The 24,198-nt window shown below is 41.6% G+C and overlaps 1 protein-coding gene across 3 annotated transcripts in view; it reads left to right on the top strand.

Moving 5' to 3' along the window:
• The window catches only part of smg1 (SMG1 nonsense mediated mRNA decay associated PI3K related kinase), a 173,947-nt gene that overhangs the window by 86,848 nt on the left and 62,901 nt on the right, over positions 1-24,198 (top strand). For all 3 annotated transcript variants that reach the window (XM_072560185.1, XM_072560184.1, XM_072560186.1), the window contains exons 27-38: positions 288-435; positions 1,543-1,702; positions 2,143-2,263; positions 3,079-3,327; positions 3,825-4,112; positions 4,205-4,349; positions 5,948-6,086; positions 7,341-7,562; positions 14,766-14,946; positions 17,053-17,214; positions 21,447-21,664; positions 23,004-23,158. In XM_072560185.1, the coding sequence (XP_072416286.1) occupies positions 288-435; positions 1,543-1,702; positions 2,143-2,263; positions 3,079-3,327; positions 3,825-4,112; positions 4,205-4,349; positions 5,948-6,086; positions 7,341-7,562; positions 14,766-14,946; positions 17,053-17,214; positions 21,447-21,664; positions 23,004-23,158 (2,188 nt within the window). The remainder of the gene's footprint in view (positions 1-287; positions 436-1,542; positions 1,703-2,142; positions 2,264-3,078; positions 3,328-3,824; positions 4,113-4,204; positions 4,350-5,947; positions 6,087-7,340; positions 7,563-14,765; positions 14,947-17,052; positions 17,215-21,446; positions 21,665-23,003; positions 23,159-24,198) is intronic.

The following is a 24,198-nucleotide window of genomic DNA, read 5'->3' as shown; positions in this document are numbered from 1 at the left end:
ACCCATTTCCCCTCTGAATGATGCACCTAACACTATGGGCAATTTAGCATGGCCTATTCACCTGACCTGCACATCTTTGGACTGTGGGAGGAAACCCGGCGGACACTGGGAGAATGTGCAAACTCCACACACAGTCACCCAAGGCTGGAATCAAACCTGGGGCCCTGGTGCTGTGAGGCAGCAGTGCTAACCACTGTGCCACTGTGCTGCCTGAATGTTTATCTGCATGTTCAAATGAGGATGTTTATTGGTTAAGTTTAAAATAAATTGAAAACGTATGTTTGTAGACATGAAAAAGCTACTTCCGAATGTGATGAGTCCTGACCCAAGGGAACTTCAGAAAGCCATTGAGGTTCAACTAATGAGGAGTGCTGTTTGTTTTTCTTCGACTATCGAACAAACGGAGCAAGAAAAGAAGCACCAGAACAGCACGGAGTGAGTGCATCCAGTTGTGTTTGATAGTCATATAAATTTTATTTCTGTTGCATTGCACTGACAGTCAGTGAAAAATGTTCATGGTGTATTTGAAGGGCATAAGAAATAGAAGTAGGAGATTGGCAAAAGGAGGCTCAATAGGCTGCACAATCAAGCAAATCATGGCTGGTTTTGAACTTCACTTGCTTATTCACTTCCTGAATCCCTTGACTCCCAAAGAGACCAGGGAAAGAGAGCGTGAAGAGGTCCCACCTCCTGTTCAGTTCTAAATTATCATTCCTTCATCATGAAACTGTGCCACTGTTGTAGGTTCTCTTGTCAAGAGAAATAACTTCGGTGGCTACTGTTAGGAAAGATCCTCCAAAGAATGTTGCCAAATGGTAGTGCTTGATCCTGAATCCAACGTTCATTAGTTCTGGCTGTTCAGTGCTAAACTTGACTGCTCCCGATTTTGTTTTTATTTCTCCCCCCTAATCTGTGTTTGAACATGCATACAAACACGCGCGCACGCTCGCTCACTCTTGAACAATTGCAGCCATGACACTGCATGTTTATTTCTGGAGAGCTCCATCTCAATTACTTGGCTGAATTTAACTGAAACTTTTATTACACCATCACATGTATTTTTAGTCTAAGAATACTTTGGTGATCTCCATGATTAATCAGGCAGCTGTTAGCTGCTGCATGACACTGTTATTTCACCTTAGGGATTCTGAAGCTAGGGTAAATAACACCATCTTTGTGTCATTTAACTAAAAAAAAGAGGTTTTACCAGTATTGAAATCTAATTGGGTGCCTCTAACTTGGCTTATAGAAAATTAACTTTGTGTAACTACTGTAAGTGCTTTTATGTGTAAAAGAAATTCAACTGTACTCTTCTACTCCCACCATTCTCTGATTGCCATCGATGTTGCTTTCTGTGCCACCTCCCAACATTGGGAGCTGCACAGGCAGCAGGTACTATCACCTTTTGGTGCTTTTCCCAAACAGGATGCATTAAAAACTGATAGCTAGAACAAAATAAGGATTTTTCTAGAAATACTAACTATTGGAAATTGTACTTTTCAAAAGTAACGGAGTTGGTGTTGATTCAAATTTTTGATTTAGAAATACGGTCAGGTATCTGAAGCAGATGGCACGGGTTGCTGTTGGACCATTGAGACTGTCCACCTTATCAATGGCGGGGTCTCTGCCAATGCTGAGCACTCTACAGCTGTATTGTTCAACTGCACTTGAGAACACTGTGACAAACAAACTGTCCACGGAGGTAAGTTTGTAGACAGGACTTGTTTAACATACTGTGATGACATGACATATTGCAGAGAGCATTATATTGATGTTTAGTCTTGTCAGATGTTTCACTGAATAACTCCAGGCAAATTGTTATCAATATATATATATATATATCTGTTACTGTCCAAATCAATTGAATTTCATGTTTCAGTTCTTATCCATAATCCTTTATGTTGTACAATGCAAGGAAGTAAGGGTTTATTGTTCAGCATGGAGAAACTGATCACATCTTGTTTGGTCACTTCTTCTGGAACTGTCACTCTACTTTGCTCTGGTGTTGAGTTAGAACTCTTTGTTCAGACTCCCCTTATGATAACTGAATTGTTTTAAAATATGCATTAACACATAATTGGGAATGGCTGTGTAGTTTGTACCAACTTGTTGAGTTATGGAAGCCAACTGTTTTTGGTCTAGGATTGTCTTCTACCACTGTACAGTGAAGCTCTACAATCCTGTCGACAGCATGATGTCCGCCCCTGGCTTCAAGCTTTACGATACACAGTATTCCAAGCTCGTATAGCTGAAAGATTGAAAGGTAAGAAAAATATTTAATAGAAGAATAACAGCATGCGACTTGGTTGATAATTTTCTTAACTGCCCCCAAATTCCATTGACTTTACTCATTTCCTTTGCTTTTCTGCCCTCTTGTGCTTTCCCCCAACTCTTCATTGTCTTCCACAGCCCCCTACTCCTTCCTGCTTCTCCCCCCTCTCACTGCATAATCATCAGATAGGTGAATCCCTATATTTTGCTTATGCCAGTTAAACCTAAGAGCAAGCAAATAACTGAAAGGAGCTGAAGTCTTAAGGATTTTTAAAAAAAAAGACATTCTATTGGATAATTGGGCAAGATCTTGTCAAAGAATATTGAATTAGAATTAGGATCCCTAGTGTGTAGAAACATGCCCTTCGGCCCAACAAGTTTGCACCAACCCTCAGTATCCCATCCAGACCCATTTTCCTATATTTACCCCCCACTCATGCACCTAACCTATACATCCTTAAACACCATGAGCAATTTAGCATGGCTAAGTCACCTAACCTGTACATCTTTGGACTGTGGGAGGAAACCGGAGCACCTGGAGGAAACCCACAGACATGGGGAGAATGTGCAAACTCCACACAGACAATTACTCGAGGCTGGAATTGAATCTGGGTTCCTGGTGCTGAGAGGCAGCAGTGCTAACCACCGAGCCACCATGCCGCCCCTGTAATGTTTCAGATTCTACATATGCATTCCTTAGGATTTTAAGGCATTGGCTCTCTGAAAGATTAAATTAATTTGTCTGGAGGAGCATGTAGTTTGGGTATTCAAAATTACTCTCAATTGATATTTTTGTTTTGTGTCCAGGATCCAGTACTTCAATTAATGGACATCTTATGGAACTTGGGCTCACAGCTGTTAAATTTGCTCGGAAGCAGGGGAATGTCCTTTTGGCCACCAAGCTCCTGGAGCAGTGTAGTAAGACTTCATTAAGTGGTGCTAACACAACTCAAGATTTAGTCCATTTGTTCAAACAAATGTCACTGCATGGCACTGTTCATGAAAAGTGGGGACCAGAGCTTGATATTGAGAAATCAAAGCTGTTGTACACTGCAGGTAACTAAAAGGGGATTTTTGCATTTTATATTTGTATTAAATCTTAATACTTTCTGTCTTCCCATCTTCATTTCAGCCTGCATTTAGTCACCTTTAAGAAAAGAGGCATAGAAGTAGTCTGCTTTTAGAATTTCGCCATTCTGCTGTGCTACAGCCCAAGATAATTATTTTTAACCTCTTTCCCTTGAAATATAAATGTATTTTTCTGTATAGAATCCCAGTCATGACATGAGCTGTTAGCCTTGGCCTTAGCAAGGGATGCTTTAAACTAGATGTTGAACTGTTTAACAGGAGTTATGGGAATAACATTTCTCTTTTTGTAGCAGCTGCCTCTGCCCTACTCAGCCAGTGCAGTGAATACATTAGTACTTTCTGTGGAGAGGTTCTTGCTGACTTGAATCTTGTAAAATGTTTTGACTGAATGCATTATATCAGTCTAACAGGACTTTGCTGAGAAATTGTTACAAGTATCTGAAATATTTGATTAATGTCAATAGGTCATTCTACCCATGCAATGGAAATGCTGAGTTCTTGTGCCATAGCATATTGCAAATCCTCTAAAGCAGAATCGGCAGTAGCCAAGTCAATACTCACCTTGACCAAGTGGATTCAGGCAGAATGGAAGGAAATGTCTGTCCAGCTAAAGCAAGTTTTCAGAGCTCAGCAGCAGAAATCTCTTACTGGCTTGCCTACTTTGGCAAAAAGCATCCATACTTTGACTGAACTGACCCCTCCTAGTTTAATGGAGGAAGCAGCTTGCCCCAAAATGGTGGTTGAATCAACAGGTAAGTGTCTTGACCTTTCATTGAAATAAGCAAAAACTTTGGACACATTTTAGCATGCTATTAAGATTGAATTCAAATTGTTCTATTTTCAGTGAATATTGGGGTTGGAGAACCTGATTTTGTTTTAGGCCAGCTGTATCATCTATCAGCAGTTCAAGCGCCCGAAATAGCCAAGTCCTGGGCAGCGTTGGCCAGTTGGGCTTACAGATGGGGCAGGAAGGTGGTTGATAATGCAAGGTAAGTGTGTGGATAATTTAGTTTCTAAATTATTCAGTTTCCCATAGGTTTGCACATGGGCCTTAAGAAACCCAGTCTGGTTAGAGGTCAGGAATAATTTACCAAAGCAGAGACATGTAATTCTGTCCCTGTTTTATTCATATATTTTAATCTTCCTGTTTTTGATTTTACATAGCTCATTGCAGAGAGGCATAGTCAGTTGGAATGTGGGAGTTTCTGTGCAATATTGACCGAGGAGCTGGAAGGTTCGAGGTTATTAGATTCATGTAACATGCCATAATTATATACATATTAAAAAGTCTTGATTGCAAATTGAAAACTGAAAAAAAAACTGCAGATGCTGTAAATCAGAAACAAAAGCAGAAATTGCTGAAAAAACTCAGCAGGTCTGGCAGCATCTGTAAAGAGAAATCAAAGTTAACATATTGGGTCAACTGAGGAAGGGTCACTTGACCTGAAACGTTACCCTTGATTGCAAATCAGTTGTCTTGGCTTTAGCTAGGATGTCAAAAATTGACACTGCTGAGGAGATTCAGTAAAATTATAACCAGAATGTGGGATTTAAGTTACAGAAACTGGAATTGTTATCTTTAAACATAGAGAACATAAAGGGGAAATTTTCATAGAAAATTGTGCACTTGTATAGCATTTTTCAGGACACGATGTCTCTGTAACTGATGATGTACTGTGTAAAGTGCATTCACTGTTGTAATCTGTGAAAAGGCGCAGCCACTTTGCGCGCACAGGTGCCACAAACAGCAAAATGGTGACCAGATAATCTGTTAGTGATATTGATTTGAGGGATGATTATTGGCCTGTACGCTATGGATAACTTCTTTTTGAAGTAATGGCTGTGGGATGTTTTACATCCATCTGAAGAGGCAGGTGGCCTCAGTTTAGTGTCTTAATTGAAAATGGCACCTATGTGAGTGCAGTATTCTCTCATTCCTGCATTAATGTTAGCCCAGAGTTTTGGTACCTAAGCCTTGGATTGGGGCTTGAACCTGGAACCTTGAGGTTCATGTGACTGTGCTACCAGTTGAACTAAAGCTGAGACAAAATCATGAGTTGATTGTGTAAGTAGAGAAATCATTTGTGGTATATGAATCAGTAATGAGAAAACACAGCCCTGAATTGCAAACAAAAAATCTCAAGCAAGATGGCAATTTTTTAATGCAATGACTCACTCAGGAAAGCACTAGTGCTGGGATTAGATGCAGTAAGAACTTTCAAAAGGGTATTGGATAAGTATTCAGAGGGGAAACATCTGCAGATTTAAAGGAAGGAACTCGGAAAGGCAAGAATCAAAGCCAGCAAAGGGGTGATGGGTTGAATGGCCTACTACTGTGTCTCTATCCATGTATGATCCATGCATATATGTGTATATATATGCATTTATAATGGGAAAGGCTGATGCCCTGAGACAAGAACAGGAACACTAAGTTGGTTTTGTGGTCAAGAAGTGTTCATCCACATTGCTTTTTTTGGATATTTTATTGATTGGAGATTGTCAATATTGTGGCCTATTTATACTAAAGAAAAATGTGTGTGGCTCTTGTAAAGCATCAGGATTTATTTTTGGGTCTGTTTTGTTATAGTCAGGGTGAAGGGGTTTCACTTCTGGCCAGAGAGAAGACCGATGTTCAAAATCTACTTCCAGAAAATACATCTGAAGAAGACACAGAAACTATTTATGGAATTTTGGGGCAAGCTTTATGTCGACCAACAGGAATTCAGGTAAACTGTTAAAAACATTTCCTTTTGTTAGCAAGTTTTGAGAAGATTTATTGTTCAGATTGAGGTTCTGGATGTAAGTTTGCTCGCTGAGCTGGAGGGTTTGTTTTCAGACGTTTCGTCACCATACTAGGTAACATCTTCAGTGGGCCTCCGGACAAAGCACTGCTGATTCCTGCTTTCTGTTTATATGTTTGGGTTGCTTTGGGTTGGTGATGTTTCCTGTGATGTCTTTTACTATGGTGACGTCATTTTCTGTTCTTTTCTCAGGGATGGTAAATGGGGTCCAAATCAATGTGTTTGTTGATCGTGTTCCGTGCTTCTAGGAATTCTCGAGCGTGACTCTGTTTGACTTGTCCTATGATGGATGTGTTGTCCCAGTCAAAGTGGTGTCCTTCCTTATCTGTATGTAAGGATACTAGTGAGAGAGGGTCATGTCAATTTGTGCCTAGTTGATGTTTGTGCCTAGTTGATGTTCATGTATCCTGGTGGCTAGATTTCTGCCTGATTATTCATGGTATAGCGTGCAAGAGCTGTAACAAATATTACATTGGACAAACAGGCAAAAAGCTAGCCACCAAGATACATGAACACCAACTGGCCACAAAACGACATGACCCTCTCTCACTCTTATCCTCACATACAGATACTTCGACTGGGACAACACATCCATCCGAGGTCAAGCCAAACAGTGACATGCACGAGAATTCCTAGAAGCATGGCATTCCAATCGGAACGCTATCAACAAACACATCGAGTTAGACCCCATCTGCCACCCCCTGAGAAAAAGAACAGGAGATGACATCACTAATCCAAACATATATTCGTCCGGAGGCTACTGAAGATATTACCTAGCATGGTGACAAAACGTCTGAAAATGAACCTTCCAGCTCAGCAAACAAACCTACATCCACTTCCTTTCGTGTTCAAAAACAGAAATTGTTGGAAGAATTCAGCAGGTCTGGCAGCATCTGGAGGGAAATCAGAGTGAATGTTTCCAGTCAAGTCACACTCTGAACTCTCTGCATTTGTGTTGGCCATTTGTGGTTAAATGGCTTCTTTTTTTTGCTGAAAGATAATTATCTAAGTTGTATAGTGAACAACTGAGTACAAACCTTTACTTGGAAAAAGTAATTTCTTTAAATTTGTATTTTCTCATGTTTATAAAACAAGTAACTCTATTTTCCTGCTCTTAATTCAATTGAATTAGAGCTTAAATTTAATTTTAGCTTCACCTTTTGTAACATTTGTTCTCAGGATGAAGACTTGGCCTTGCAGATAAATGATGATGAAGAAGATGACATGGTGGAGGTTATTTGGCGTCAGTTGATGACTAATTGCCCTTGGCTTGGTGACCAGGACGAGAGTGTCGTGGAAGGACTAATTGAAGTGTGGAGAAAAGTTGTAGATAGGATATTCAACCTTTATAAACTCTCTTGCAAGGCATACTTCACTTTCCTTAAACTGAATGCCGGTCAGGTTAGTAACCAAATTACTCATTGTGCACGTTGGTCTTACACTTTCGAGAAGAGGAGAAATGGGATACCTATAGGGCATTGAATAGTCCAAATGATGAGATTTATTTGAATTGCCTACTGCAATCAATTTGACAGTTTTGCTTGATCGATTTGGTACTGCATTTGCTTTTTTAAATGAAAACCTTTTGGAGTTTTGTGCCAATGTAATGTCTTGCTAGGTTTTCATTTAAAGTCTGATTTTAAAACAGAAACTCTAGGAGAAGCTTTGTACTCACTAGTGAAAGACATTGTATAGATTAGATTCCATTAAATTCCCTACAGTGTGGAAACAGGGCCTTCAGCCCAACCAGTCCACACCGACCCTCCCGAAGAGTAACCCATCCAGACCCATTTCCCTCTGACGAATGTACCTAACACTATGGGCAATTTATCATAGCTAGTTCACCTGACCTACACATCTTTGGACTGTGGGAGGAAACTCACGCAGACACGGGGAGAATGTGCAAATTCCACACAGACAGTCACCCGAGGCTGGAATTGAACCTGGGACCCTGGTGCTGTGAGGCAGCAGCGCTAACCTCTGAGCCACCGTGCCACTGTCTACTTCTGGGATTTGCAAGAAAGGCTCAGAGGTTGGAGCTTTTATTGGAAACTGTGATTTTTAGGCTGACCCTGAAAAAATGTAGACATTGTAACCCTTACATATTGCTGTTGCGATTGATATGATTTCTGATATCTTGGTGACTTTTTTTTTAAACTGACAATCTAACCAAACAGCATTTCCTTAGGTGAATCTTTTGGTCATCTGAGGAATGTATTTTTAGCCTGTCCAGTTATCCCTGATTCATTTCTGTGCCTGGTTTGTTGTGCTCCTGAGCATCTATCACGTAATGACATTTTTGTGTAGCTTGGTATTACTAACCCGGAAACCGTGCCATCAAGTAGTGGATCAAAGATGCTGTGGGAGATCTACAGGAATGTTTATATCTTTCAACCTGTGTACTTGTGGAAGTAAAATTATAAAGAGGAGCCAGAATAGGCTGTTTGCCTCCATGAGCCTACTTTGCCACTCAATAGGATCTGACTGATCTGACATTCATCTTTTCCATTTTCTTCTCCTTTCCCTTGATTTCCCTTCCCTAATGATCTCTGCCCCACAACTCTCTGTGGCAAGGACTTCCAAAGCCACTCAGCCGTTCGTGAGAAGAAGTTTCTCTTCACCTCAGTCTGTAATAGTCTCAGAATAAAGGGATGCCTATGGTCACAGGTCCGGCTGGACTCTCCCACGAGGGGAAATATCACCTCAGCATTGACCCGTTAAAGACCCTTAAGAGTTTGATTTGTTTCAATGAGATTGCCTCTCGTTCTTCCAAAGTCCAGTGAGTAGAGATTCAGTTTATTCAACTTTGCCCATAAGACAATCCCTCCAAACCAGGGATCATCATAGTGGGCCTTCTATGAACTGCTTTCAATGATTACATCTTCCCTTCAATAAGGGGACCAAAACTGCTCTCAGTATTCCAGGTGTGGTCTCACCTGCATCTTGTAAAGTTGTTGTATGTCTTCCCTACTCTCAGGCGCTGATCCCCCAATAAGTACAGTTGCTGGAGTTCTCAGTGAAGCTCTACATTCAAGGATGTTTGTCACCAATAGCTGCAGCTTGACTGAGTTTCCAATATTTCTTCCGTCTTGGATCCAACTGTAAAAAACTCAACGGATAACCACAATGTTTGAATAAGTTTACCTTATGGTTATTTCTAAATGTCATCTGTTGTAGAATGTCTTTTTTTTTCGTAGACGTGCAGGTGATCAATAGCATTTGAGAAATAAGAACATGACCTTATACAAAGAACAGTACAACACAGGAGCATGTCTTTCGGCCCTCCAAGCCTGCGCTTCCACATTTTGCTTTTCCATACTTAAACTGTCTTCACTTACAGGATCCGTATCCCTCTATTCCCTTCCTGTCCATGCTGCTTTAACGCTGCTATTGTGTCTGCTTCCACCACCACCTGAGGCAATGCATTGCAGGTATACTCCACCCTTAGTGTGAAAACATTTCATGCTCACATTTGGTTTAAACTCCTTCTCTTTCCTCTTCTACCCAATCTCCGCCTTTCTCTTCCTTTTCCCGCCACCTGCCCCTTGAATCTGTGTCCCCTAGTAAGTGACCCTCCACCTTAGGAAAAAGCCTCGTACTTTCCACTGTATCAATGCCATTCACAATCTTAGGAACTTCCATTAGGTCGCCCCTCAGCGTCCTACGTTCCAGTCAAAACACCTTTCTTCATTGCTAAAATCCCCTGTACTAGGCAACATCCTGCTAAACGTTTCCTGTATCCTCTCCAAGGCATCTGCATCCTGTTGGTAGTGTGATGAGAACTGTACGTATGTATTGCTCGTACTCTGGGAGCATTTGAGTTATCAAAAGGCAAAGATAAAGAAGATTCCTGATTATTGCAGCAAGTAATTTTGAATAATTTCTCCCCAGTGCTTTTTAATGTTATCCTTTTCAGAGAAAAAACATTGAACTTGCTTTAGGGTTTGTCTGTTGGTTGGATTTTCGAGGTCTGACTATATTCCCTGTAATACTGGGACCTGGATTCAGAATGGAGAAACTACCAGACAGTGACCATCCAAAAGATCTGTGACTTCCGGGATCCATGAGCAACTCTTAAATTTGTGACACCCTCTGGAAAATTGAATATTTAATTTCTGCCTTCATGAGATTTCAGCATCTCTGGCAAGAATTTACTGATCATCCCTCATTGCTCTTGGTGGGCCTTTTTAGAGCACGTAAAGAATCAACCATATTATCGTGAGTCTGGAATTTACTCTGGACAAGAACGAGTGAGGAGAGGATTTGCTTTTTTGAAGGACATTAGTGAGCAAGATGCGTTTTACAACAGTCAGTGATAGTTAATGTGGTCGTCATCACAATTAAGCTTTATGTTCCAGATTTATTAACCAAATTCAAATTTAACCAGCCACTGTAACGGTACTGAACTCATTTCATTCACCTAGGCATCTGGTTTACTGTGCCAGTGATGTTACCCCTATGCCACCACCTCCCCTACATTATAGTAACATAATGTAATTACCTGTAGTTCTGGATACAATCCACTTTTCTGGAAAGTCACCTGGTATCACAGAGATTGATGGCAGTGGTGAGCCTTGGAATTATGCTGGTGAAGGAATGTTTACACTGGGATCATTGCTGGATAAGATACTGTAGCATTCATTTTAACAACGCTGACTTTGCAGAGTGGCTCATACTGGCTGAAAGGAAGGCTTTGGTCATTCCAGGAGATGTTGAAAGACATCACTGTTAATTGTTGGGTTTTTTTCGAGCAGTGGATGGCCAATGACTTTGGTAGCAGTTGCGATTTCAATGGATGTAGAGTTCAAGTTGACTGCTTCCAGACAATTGAGGGAGCCAAAATTACCTAAAGTCCTTCAGGCAAAATATCTCTTGGAGTATATCATGGAGTCAAACTTGATATGTAACTGCCTGTTGCTGACTTGAAAACTATAGCCAGATTTGTTTTGTCGAAAGGAAAATTTGTTAGATCAAAACCCTTTTGTCCAGGATTCACATTTTCTGAAAATCATGCAATGCCTACTCTGAAAGGGAAAATCATTTGTATTGATCACTTCAAAGAATTTCACAAATCATTATCAATGAATTATTGACCCAGGACTGGATGTCCACAGATAGTGGATTAGAGTTGAGGTGACTGGTGATCTGTACAGAGTTGACTTTTTTCCTACTGATCCACATTTCTGTTGGAACCTGATGCTCATAAAATGAAAAAAATTGTGTTTTTTTTTTAATTGCGAAAGTTCATCTATTTATGGTAAAATGCTTTGGAGGAAAGTGTCTCAAAATACTTGAAACTAAAACAAATAACTCCAGTCTGGCAGCATCTGTGGAGAGAAAAGTAGAGCCCAGTGACCCTTCAGAACTGATAGTTTCTTGGAAAAGGTGGTAGATATGCTGAAGACAGGGCTTTGGGTGGCATCTGGTAGAAAGGCGTGAACAGAATGGGTGGAGATGAAGACCACAGAAAGAAACTTGGGTGACAAAGGAGTGGTTGATAATAAGCCAGGGATGAAGAAAAGCTGATAATGGGGACCATGAGCAGGTGAAAAAAGATTGACTATACTGAAAGCAGCCAAGTCAAGACAGTGCCTGGAGTATGGGGGTGGCTAAAGGGCATAGGTATTCATGCTGAAAAATTATTGACTTTTCAAAATTCATTTGTGGGACGTGGGCATCGCTGGCTGGGCCAGCATTTATTGCCAGTCCTTGATTGTCTGGGAGAAGGTGGTGGTGAGCTGCCTTCCTGAACAGCTGCAGGTCCATGTGCAATGGGTTGGCTCTCAATGCCATGAGGGAGGGAATCTTAAAATTTTGTCCCAGCGACAGTGAGGGAGTGGTAATATATTTCCAAGTCAGGATGGTAAGTGACTTGGAGGGAAACTTGCAGGGGGTGGTTTTCCCACTTAGCAGCTGCCCTTGGTTGTGTGTTTGGAAGGAATGTCAGTGGCGGAGGGAGTGGATGTTGTGGTTCTGTTCGCCGAGCTGGGAATTTGTGTTGCAAATGTTTCGTCCCCTGTCTAGGTGACATCCTCAGTGCTTGGGAGCCTCCTGTGAAGCGCTTCTGTGATCTTTCCTCCGGCATTTGTAATGGTTTGAATCTGTCGCTTCCAGTTGTCAGTTCCAGCTGTCCGCTGCAGTGGCCGGTATATTGGGCCCAGATCGATGTGCTTATTGATTGAATCTGTGGATGAGTGCCATGCCTCTAGGAATTCCCTGGCTGTTCTCTGTTTGGCTTGTCCTATAATAATAGTGTTGTCCCAGTCGAATTCATGTTGCTTGTCGTCTGTGTGTGTGGCTACTAAGGATAGCTGGTTGTGTCGTTTCGTGGCTAGTTGGTGTTCATGGATGTGGACCGTTAGCTGTCTTCCTGTTTGTCCTATGTAGTGTTTTGTGCAGTTCTTGCATGGGATTTTGTACTCTACGTTTGTTTTGCTCATGTTTGGTATCGGGTCCTTCGTTCTGGTGAGTTGTTGTCTGAGCGTGGCTGTTGGTTTGTGTGCTGTTATGAGTCGCAGTGGTCTGGCTGTCAGTTCGGAAATGCTCTTGATGTGTGGCTAGTCCTTTGGGTTGTGGCATGTCCTCATTCTGTTGTCTCTCCCTTAGGCATCTGTTGATGAAATTGCGCGGGTATCCGTTTTTGGCGAATACATTGCAGAGGTGTTCTTCTTCCTCTTTTTGCAGTTCTGGTGTGCTGCAGTGTGTGTTGGGGTGAACTACGAAAGCAACCACCCCAAAAGAAGTTGCATCAAGACACTACTATTCAAAAGGGCCACAACACACTGCAGTACACCAGAACTGCAAAAAGAGGAAGAAGAACACCTCTACAAGGTATTCACCAAAAATGGAAACCCGTGCAATTTCATCAACAGATGCCTAAGGGAAAGACAACGGAACGAGGACATGCCACAACCCAAAGGACTAGCCACACTACCATACATCAGGAGCATTTCCGAACTGACAGCCACACTACTGCGACCACTAGGACTGATAACAGCACACAAACCAACAGCCACTCAGACAACATCTCACCAGGATGAAGGACGCGATACCCAGCATGAGCAAAACCAATGTAGTGTACAAAATCCCATGCAAGGACTGCACAAAACACTACATAGGACAAACAGGAAGACAGCATCCATGAACACCAACTAGCCACGAAACGACATGACCAGCTATCCTTAGTAGCCACACACACAGATGACAAGCAGCATGAATTCGACTGGGACAACACTACTAGTATAGGACAAGTCAAACAGAACAGCCAGGGAATTCCGGGAGGCATGGCACTTATCCACAGATTCAATCAATAAGCACATCGATCTGGACCCAATATACCGGCCACTGCAACGGACAACTGGAAGCGGCAGATTCAAACCACTACAAATGCCGGAGGAAAGATCACAGAAGCACTTCACAGGAGGCTCCCAAGCACTGAGGATGTCACCTAGACAGGGGACGAAACGTCTGCAACACAAATTCCCAGCTCGGCGAACAGAACCACAACAACGAGCACCCGAGCTACAAATCTTCTCCCAAATTTTGGAGGGAGTGGATGTTTGTGGATGTGGTGCCAATCAAGCGGGGATTGTTTTGTCCTGGATGATGTCAAGTTTCTTGTGTTATTGGAACTTCACGTATCCAGGCAAGTGGGGAGTATTCCATCACACCCCTGACTTGTGCCTTGTAGATGATGGACAGGCTTTGGGGAGTCGACATTTGCTGCAGTATTCCTAGTCTCTGACTTGCTCTTGTAGCCATTTTCTATATGTAGTGCGTTCACTTGAGTTTCTGGTCAATGATGACTCCCAGGATATTTGTGGGCGGACTCGGTGACGGTAGCACCATTGAATTTCAAGCGACAATGGTTAGATTGTCTCATATTGGTGGTGGTCATAGTCTGTCCTTTGATGCAAATATTAGTTATTGATATGGAGTTCTGAATGGTTCCCAACTGAAAACGAGGTGGTGTTCTTTTGAACTGAGCCTCACTGGAGCATTGCAGCAGGCCTGAGAGACAAATGTTGGCCACAGAACAGGGTGGGATGTTGAAGTGGCAGGCAACAGGGAGCTCGGGGTAATTTTTACGAACAGAATGTGAGTGTTCCGCAAAGTGGTCACCCAGTTTGTGCTGCTCTCCCTAATGTAGAGAACACCACTTTGTGAGCAGCAAACATAGTAGAAAATGCTCCTGATAAGAATAAGATGTGTTAACAAAAGAGAAAACAATCTTTGTGCAATTTAAAATTAATCTTTGTGGATTAAATCTGTTTGGTGAGAGTGATGAGAGCATATATATCGATTTAAAAACATTGCTGCTGATTGGATATTATTGATGAACAAATATGGATTTATTTTGCATTTGAAATTGCTCTTTGTTTTAAAAGCATTGTATCAGGGTTATAAAATTCCTTGGTCTATCTTCATTTCTCCTGTAGCCCCATCAACATTAAATCTTTAGAATATTTCCTACCTTCAAAATTATTTTGCAAAATGTAATGTAATTTAATCTATTGGCCTGTTTAACATTTTAGCCCATTCGTTTTGGAAAGTAAATTTGTAAAAGGAGTTGAATTTTTACGCTGTGTCTTGCTACATTTGCAGGTCCATGTGGATGGTGAAGATCCCAAGGTGATGCTTAATAATACTCCCACCAAGCAAAGCAATGATGATGTCATTGTGATGGCTACTCTGAGGTTGCTAAGATTATTAGTAAAACATGCTGGTGAGCTCAGAGAGGGCTTGGAGCATGGTCTAGCTACCACTCCCACAGCTCCATGGAGAGGCAAGTATGAACTGGATATGATAAGTCGCCTCACATCACTGATGCTAAACTTTCTGTTTATAGCCTACATGAAAGCAGATTGAAGTCAGGTCAATATTTGGGCAACCTCGTTATAAATGGAAGTGATGCAAGAGCAAAGTAAAACTTTAGAGTGATGTCTTATCAAAGTGACAGTTTAAAGATTCCACATTGACTCTGGTTCTTGGTACTGTTCTGATTTGCTGAAGAATTTACAGCTACGAGTTGAAAGTTATTGTAATACTGTGTGAGAGGCATCAACAAACAAAAGTATTAGTAAACCTGGAGAATTTGTAATTAATTTTAGTGAAGGTGAATTTAGGTAGGAAGAGAAGAATTCAGGTGCTACTTGAGTAGGGTGGAGGAGCAAATAAATTTGCATAGCTCACTAGAACTATCCAATGTTATTTCGAAAAAAGCACGTCACATTTTGAGGGACAAAAGCGCTACTTTTCTGCTCTGTTAAACATATCTGAAATCTTGGACAGACCATAGTGTACACAGTTCTGGTTTCTGTGTTCTGAAGGAGCTAGCACCTAGAGATTATTTTTGAGAAAATGTTGAATAGACTTCAAGACCTTTTTCTATAAGAAGAGAGAAGTTATGTCGGAAATTTGGCATGTCGTTAGAACGTCCATATTGCCATCATGAAGAATAATTGCAGCCAGTGTAAATGTTATTTAGACAGGATTTTATAAATTTGTGGAGGTGCTGGTATTGGATTGGGGTGAACAAAGTTTAAAAATTGCATAACACCAGGCTATAGTCCAACAGGTTTATTTGGAAGCGCAAGCTCCTTCATCAGGTAGCTGTGGAGCAGCATCATAAGACACAGAATTTATAACAAAAGATTAGTGTCATACAGCTGAAATGATATATTGAACAAACCTAGATTGCTGTTAATCTGATAATTTTGAGGGAGAGAAGAGTAGGAAGGTTTGTTAATGGGGTGAAATGAATAGCCTGAAAGGAGGCTTGTATGACAAGAACCAATAATTGTGACTTGTAGGGTTTCATGAGACTGATGGTGTCTCTCAACCTTAACTAGGTGACCTCCAGAGAAGTAATGGTCTTGGAGCATGCTTCCTATAAAATATCTGTAGTGCGCTTGGAAACTCTAACATAATGGACCCAGATCCTTTCAATGTCTTTCACTACAGTTTAGAAGAGTCTTGGACTGCATTTCTGCCTCAGTTTGTTGTGTAGCAATCTGATTCTGTAAACGGATAGTTTATGAACCAGTAACAGGAAATTATTCTAAAGTTACTGATCCAAAGAAGGCAGTGGCTGCAACCGCCTCCCCCCAATCTATTTGCCATTTATTTGGAAAATCCCTTTGGATTCAGTGAACAAACACGTTATGCAGTAAAAACTTTAGAAACTTAAATGATTTTCATGTGAGAATTTAAAAGTAATATAAAGCTTATAAGTAATTGTGTTCAAAATATAGGCAGAGTTCCTCTTGAGCTGAAACGTGATGAAACTTCACACAGTCATAAGCCCTCTGAAGATTTGCAAAAAGCAGCAGGTTTCAGCAAAAGTTAATCACTGTGAGATATGATAAAATCTCCAAGTTTCTGGTTGAAGTGAATCCTAGAGGCTTCACGAAGTGCATAATTCTGTCTTGCACTCAGTTGAGGAAATGGCCACTGTTGAAGTGGTATTCAATATCAAACTATCCCTATAGTTTCCATGTATCTGCAGCGACTGAATGAACAGATGTCACGTGCATGAGGCTTGTCTTAGCTTTAAGCAGTCACTACATTTTGTTTATTTTTTTGAAAAACATTCAATAGAATGGTAGTCCTGGAAATGAGAGAAACTGTGCAAAATCCTATCGGAACAGGCAATGCATACCGCTTCAATAATGCTGTAGCTTTAGGCAGTCATTCAGCTTTGTCTTTTAGATAATAAAGCAAGAAATTATTTATTCAGTTTTCACTAGAACAGAGTACAAAATTACTGATTGTATTTATTTTTGTATGTTATCAAATCATATTTTTACTGATGACTTTGTAACACAATAATTGTGCTTTATATTGTCTCCATGTCTTTGCAAAGAATGTTTATATTTAGTCTTTGTTTCAGGTATTATTCCACAGCTGTTCTCACGCTTGAATCACCCTGAGGTTTATGTACGCCAGAGCATATGCAATTTGCTGTGTCGTGTAGCTCAGGATTCTCCTCATCTTATCCTGTATCCTGCTATTGTTGGCTCAATATCACTCAGTGGTGAATCCCAGTCCTCTGGTAATTAACATTTCTGTCTAGATATTAACCTGCTGTTAGCAAGGCCACTAGTAAAATTATAACTGACTTTAATGAATAAGTATTCAAACAGAAATAACTTTGTTACCCTAACCGAGAAAAATGCATTGAAATCATGTTTCTGTACATTATTAAAGGTGGAACACTTGTAATGTCCTTCTGTTTTGCTTTACAAATATTCCAGAAATATTCCATTTTTGCTCATTTTTCCTTCTCTCTTGGGTATGTAGAATGTCACAAGAATGATGTAAGCCAGTTGCCTACTAACTAATAGATAAATGTCCTTTCACTTCTACATCAGTATGAAATACTTTGAGCATGAGAGACTTATCAGTGAGGGAGCACTTTGGGGCCAGGGATCATAATTCTATTATTTTTAAAATAGTTATGGAAAAGGATAGGTCTTAACTAAAAGTTAAAAGTTCTAAGTTGGACTAAGGCCAATTTTGACAGTATTAGGCAAGAATGTTCAAAAATTGATTGGACGGGGCTATCTGCAGGTAAAGGGGCAGTTGGAAAGTGGGAGGCCTTCAAAAATAAGGTAACGAGGGTCCAACGATTGTAAATTCCTGTTAGGCTGAAGGGTAAGGCTGGTAGGTGTAGGGAATGCTGGATGATTGGAGAAATTGAAGCTTTGGTCAAGAAAAAGGAGCATTTGTCAGGTGTACATCTGGGATCCAGTGTATCATGGGAAGTGTGTAAAGGTAGTAGGAGTATACTTGTGGGAAATCAAGAGGGCAAAAAGGGGACATAGCTTTGACACACAGGGTTCAAGAGAATCTAGAGAGATTCTACAAATACATTAAGGGCAAAAGAGCAACTATGGAGAGAATAGGACCCCTCAAAGATCAACAAGGCCATCTTTGTGTGGAACTGCAGGAGATGGTTGAGATACTAAAGTACTCCATGTTAGTATTTACTTGGAGATGGATATGAAAGTTTGAGGACTTGGAGAAATAAATAGTGAAATCTTGAAAAGTGTCAATATTGCAAAGGAGGTGATGCTGGACATCTTAAAATGCAGAAAGGTGGATTAATCCCCAGGCCCTGATCAGGTGTACTTTAGAACTTTATGGGAAGCTAGGGAAGTGATTGCCTAGTGATGGACCCCTTGCTGAGATATTTACATTGTTGATAGCCGCAGGTGAGGTACCGGAAGATTGGGAGTTGGCTAACATGGTGCCCCTATTTAAACGTGGTAAGGAAAAGCTAGGAGACTATAGACCAGTGAGCCTGACATCAGTTGTGGGTGGGTTGTTGAAGGGAATTCGGAGGGACAGGATTTACATATCTGAAAAGGCAAGAACTGATTAGGGATAGTCAACATGGCTTTGTGCGTGGGAAATCATGTCTCACAAACTAACATGATTGAGACTTTTTTGAAGAAGTCACAAGATTGGTGAAGGCAGAATGGTGGATGTTGTCTGTATGGACTTCAGCAAGGTGTTGACAAGATTCTGCATTGTAGTCTGCTTAGCAAGATTAGATCACATGGAATCGAGGGGGATGTAGCCATTTGGATATAAAATTGGCTCGAAGGAAGGAGACAGAGGATGGTGGGAGAAGGTTGTTTTTCAGACTGGAGGCTTGCGACCAGTGGTGTGCTGCAAGGATTGGTGCTTGGTTCACTGCTTTGTGCCATTTATATAAATGATTTGGGTGTGATTTTAGGAGGTATAGTTCGTAAATTTGCAGATTACTTCAAAATTAGTGGTATAGTGGACAGTGAAGGTGGGTTCTCTAAGGTTACCAAGGGATCTTGATCAGTTTGGCCAATGGGCCGATGAGTGGCAGATGGAGTTTAATTTGGGTGAATACAAGGTATTGCGTTTTGCTACCACAAATCCAGGCAGGACTTGCAGATTTTGTGGTGGGGTCTGGGTGTTGTGTTGCCATGCAAAGAGACCTTATGGTGTAGGTATTTAGTTTCTTGAAAGTGGAGTCACAGCTAGATAGGGTAGTGAAGAAGGCATTTGGTATGCTTGCCTATATCAGTCAGCGAGTTGACTGCAGTCATTGTTTTTACCTTGTTGATTTTAATCCTACTGCAAATCCTCTTGCAAGGATGCCTGCCTTGAAGAAGTTTTCCTCCTCTCTCTACAAGAATCTCAGTGAGTCCCTCTCCCACTGCAACTCCCAGGTCATTTCCTCTGCCCTGAAGCTCTTCAACCATGTCGTGAAACACTCGCTCCCCTTCCTGGACCTCTCCATCTCCATTAGTGACGACCGACTTGACACTGACATTTTTTACAAACCCACCGACTCCCACAGCTACCTGGATTGCACCTCTTCCCACCCTCTCTCTTGCAAAAATGCCATCCCGTATTCCCAATTCCTCCGCCTCCGCCGTATCTGTTCCCAGGAGGACCAGCTCCACCATAGAACACACCAGATGGCCACCTTCTTTAGAGACCGCAATTTCCCTTCCCACGTAGTTAAAGATGTCCTCCAACGCATCTCGTCTACATCCCGCACCTCCGCCCTCAGACCCCACCCCTCCGACCGTAACAAGGACAGAACGCCCCTGGTGCTCACCTTCCACCCTACAAACCTTCGCATAAACCAAATCATCCGCCGACATTTCCGCCACCTCCAAACAGACCCCACCACCAGGGATATATTTCCCTCCCCACCCCTTTCCGCCTTCCGCAAAGACCATTCCCTCCGTGACTACCTGGTCAGGTCCACGCCCCCAAACAACCCACCCTCCAATCCTGGCACTTTCCCCTGCCACCGCAGGAACTGTAAAACCTGCGCCCACACCTCCTTCCTCACCTCTATCCAAGGCCCTAAAGGAGCCTTCCACATCCATCAAAGTTTTACCTGCACATCCACTAATATCATTTATTGTATCCGTTGCTCCCGATGCGGTCTCCTCTACATTGGGGAGACTGGGCGCCTCCTAGCAGAGCGCTTTAGGGAACATCTCCGGGACACCTCCACCAATCAACCACACCGCCCCGTGGTCCAACATTTCAACTCCCCCTCCCACTCTGCTGAGGACATGGAGGTCCTGGGCCTCCTTGCTCCCTCACCACCAGATGCCTGGAGGAAGTATGCCTCATCTTCCACCTCGGAACACTTCAACCCCAGGGCATCAATGTGGACTTCAACAGCTTCCTCATTTCCCCTTCCCCCACTTCACCCTTGTTTCAAACTTCCAGCTCAGCACTGTCCCCATGACTTGTCCGACCTGCCTAGTTCCTTTTCCACCTATCCATTCCACCCTCTCCTCCCTGACCTATTACCTTCATCCCCTCCCCCACTCACCATTCTATGGTACTACTCTATGCTACTCTCTCCCCACCCCCACCCTCCCTTAGCTTATCTCTCCACGCTTCAGACTCACTGCACTTATTTCTGATGAAGGGCTTTTGCCTGAAATGTTGATTTCGCTGCCTGAAATGTTGATTTCGCTGCCTGAACTGCTGTGCTCTTCCAGCACCACTAATCCAGAATCTGGTTTCCAGCATCTGCAGTCATTGTTTTTACCCTATAGGAGTTGGGAGGTCGTGTTGTGGCTGTAGAGGACATGAGGCCATTTTTGGAACACTGCATTCAGTTCTGATAACCCTATTACAGGAAAGATGTTCAACTTGAAAGAAAAGATTTACCAGGATCTTCGAGAGTTTGGCTAGAAAGGGAGACTGATTAGGATGGAGCTATTTTCCCTGAAGCATCAGAGGCTGAGGAGTGACCTTAGAGGTTTACAAGATCATGAGGATAGGGTAAATAGCACCAGTATTTTTCCCCCCAGGGTAGGGAGTCTAAAACTAGAGAGGAAAACTATTTAAAAGTGGCAACATTTTTCACGCAGAAGATGGTGTGTGTATGCAATGAGCTGCCAGAGGAAGTGGTGGAGGCTGGGACACTTACAGCATTTAAAAGGCATCTGGATGGCTATATGAATAGTAAGGGTTGAGAGGGATATGGACCAAATGATGGCAAATGGGTCTGTATTAATTCAGGAAATCTGATCAGCGTGGATGAGTTAAACCGAAGTTTGTTTCCATGCTGTATAACTTTTTTAAAAAAAACTTGTTCCAATTGTGCCAAATGAATTTTAAGTAGCCCTTAGTATCAAATCTTGGAGCATATGCTGAGAGAGCTGCTCTTTAATGGCTAATCGAGGTTACTGTCTTATGTCAGTTCAATTTCTTTCCAGTTAACCTTGTTCCTTCATATCTAAAAAAAATCTTGTCACATTTCTTCAGGAGCCAAACTGTCATCTGCAATTCCTACCCTGCTGAGTAATATCCAGGCTGAAGCTCTATCTGGAGGCGAGTGTGAAGAAAATAGTCCTCCTGGATCTCAAGACAGTATCAAAGATGAACAGAAAACTTGTTTTAATGAAGATCAAGCAATGATGCAGGACTGCTACAGCACAATAGTAGATAAACTGTCATCAGCAAATCCTACCATGGTCCTACAGGTACTGTGAATTTTATTACTAAATTGCAGTAGGAATTAACGTTTTTTTTGTTTAGACTGTTCACTTCCAGAGATTTTCTGAAAGTTTCATGCTCATGTATCTTACAATTTCATCAATGAGGGAATCAAGGGTTATGAGAATAAAGCTGGAAAGTGGAGTTGAGGGCTGTCAGATAAGCTGTGATTTCTTTTGAATGGCAGAGTAGACTGGATGGGCTGAATGGCCTGCCTCTCCTGCATCTCATGGCCATATTGCCAAATCAGGAACTTGGTGAACTCAGAACAAAAGTGAAGATATAGTACTTTTTGATGGCCGCCCGCAGATATCAGGATGACAACATTCAATGGAATTTTTAAAATGAATTCATACTAATGACTGAAGCTAGAAAGCTGAGCTACATTATACAGAGATGTCAACTGCTGAAGCAAGTGATCCTGTCAATTGTATTCTGAAAAATATTAGCACGTGTCATAATCTGAAAATGCCACTAGTCCAATATTGTATCTCAAAACTTTACCTACAAAAAGAATATAAAGTATTCAGATGGTGGAGAATAGAAGTAAAAGCAGTGCTGGAGAAACTCAGCTCTGGCAGCATCTGCGGAGAGGGAAAGAGTTAATGTTTTCAGTTCAATATGACTTCTCTTCAAAATTCTAGACCTGTTGAGTTTATACAGAACTTGGATTTTATTTCAAATTCTCCACCTTCCTTCCTCCAAAGTTATTTGTGAATTAGTAGAAGAGCCGTAGTTGTTAGTGATTATGTAATTAGTTATGAAGCAGCATTTAATAATTTTACCTTCTTTCCCCACAAGCATATCTCTGAAGTTGGGGGTATGACAAACTTTTGAATTAATAACTTCCACTCAACAAATTTTGAACATTAATCGCAATGCTTTTTCATAGCTCATTTATTCCCACTGAGTTGTGCTTGAAAATAAATTATTTGCCTTCCTCCATCAATGTCCAAGAATTAAAATCTGGGTGCCAGCTGCTTAAGGTGAGTGGGTGCGAACTGAAATGCTGACATTTTGGTATTGGTTGAGTATATGGTTGCACATGTGGATTTACATTTGTTAATTCTGGCTGTACTTGGTAAATGTCAAAGATCCAAAAATACTTGGTTAATATTTTTACAATCTTGCAACCCTGGATCCAGTTGAAAATGGAGTCCTTTTTTGATTAATTTGAAGTGACTTCTGCAGTTTGTGAAAAGACTGACGTATAAACTTACAGACTGAAGATTGAGTGTTCACTTAGTCCATGTTTTTTTGAATTTATGGTGATCTTAGATAAGAAGATTTAATCTATTTTACCTTCTCGATGTGCTGGTATTGTAGGTCCAGATGCTGGTTGGAGAGTTACGGAGAATTACTGTACTGTGGGATGAGCTTTGGCTTGGTGTTCTTCAACAACAACACATGCATGTGCTACGACGCATTCAGCAATTGGAGGATGAGGTGAAGAGGGTTCAAAACAACAATACTCTTCGCAAGTAAGTGTTTCAAAGCTAGATGGAACCATCAAAACAATTTGAATAAATTATTCAAAAATAAAAAAAATACCTGGTTATAGTCCAACAGGTTTACTTGATATGGAGATGCTGGTGTTGGACTGGGATGTACAAAGTTAAAAATCACACAACACCAGGTTATAGTCCCAACAGATTTAATTGGAAGCACTAGCTTTTGGAGCACCGCTCCTTCTTCAGGTGGTTGCCACAACCGTCTGATGAAGGAGCAGCGCTATGAAAGTGTGCTTCCAGTTAAACCTGTTGGACTATAACCTGGTTTTGTGTGATTTTTAGGTTTACTTGAAATTGCAAGCTTTCAGAGCTCTGCTGCTTCCTCAGGCATGGTTCCTGAGGGAGTGCTCTGAAAGCTTGCAATTTCAAATAATCCTGTTGGACGAAACTTGGTATCTTCTGGTTTTTGACATTGTCCAGAGTCCAACACTGACATCTCCACATGATAAACAATTTGTTGTATTAAGAACACAAACCTTTTCTTTTCCGGCCATTTATAGGGCCAACCATAGTGCAAATAGAATTGGAAGTGTCAAAATGTTACTGCATTCAAAGTTTGGGAGAAGATTTGTAGCTCGGGTGCTTGTTGTGGTTCTGTTCCCCGAGCTGGGAATTTGTGTTGCAGATGTTTTGTCCCCTGTCTAGGTGACATCCTCAGTGCTTGGGAGCCTCCTGTGAAGCGCTTCTGTGATCTTTCCTCCGGCATTTGTAGTGGCTTGAATCTGTCGCTTCTGGTTGTCAGTTCCAGCTGTCCGCTGCAGTGGCCGGTATATTGGGTCCAGGTCGATGTGCTTATTGATTTGAATCTGTGGATGAGTGCCATGCCTCTAGGAATTCCCTGGCTGTTCTCTGTTTGGCTTGCCCTATAATGGTAGTGTTGTCCCAGTCGAATTCATGTTGCTTGTCATCTGCGTGTGTGGCTACTAAGGATAACTGGTCGTGTCGTTTCGTGGCTAGTTGGTGTTGCAGGCTGCACAGTGAACAGCCAGGGAATTCCAAGAGGCATGGCA

The sequence above is a fragment of the Chiloscyllium punctatum genome, chromosome 40 (assembly GCF_047496795.1).
Source record: "Chiloscyllium punctatum isolate Juve2018m chromosome 40, sChiPun1.3, whole genome shotgun sequence".
Classification (NCBI taxonomy): domain Eukaryota; kingdom Metazoa; phylum Chordata; class Chondrichthyes; order Orectolobiformes; family Hemiscylliidae; genus Chiloscyllium; species Chiloscyllium punctatum.
This window is presented reverse-complemented; position numbering and strand designations above follow the sequence as displayed.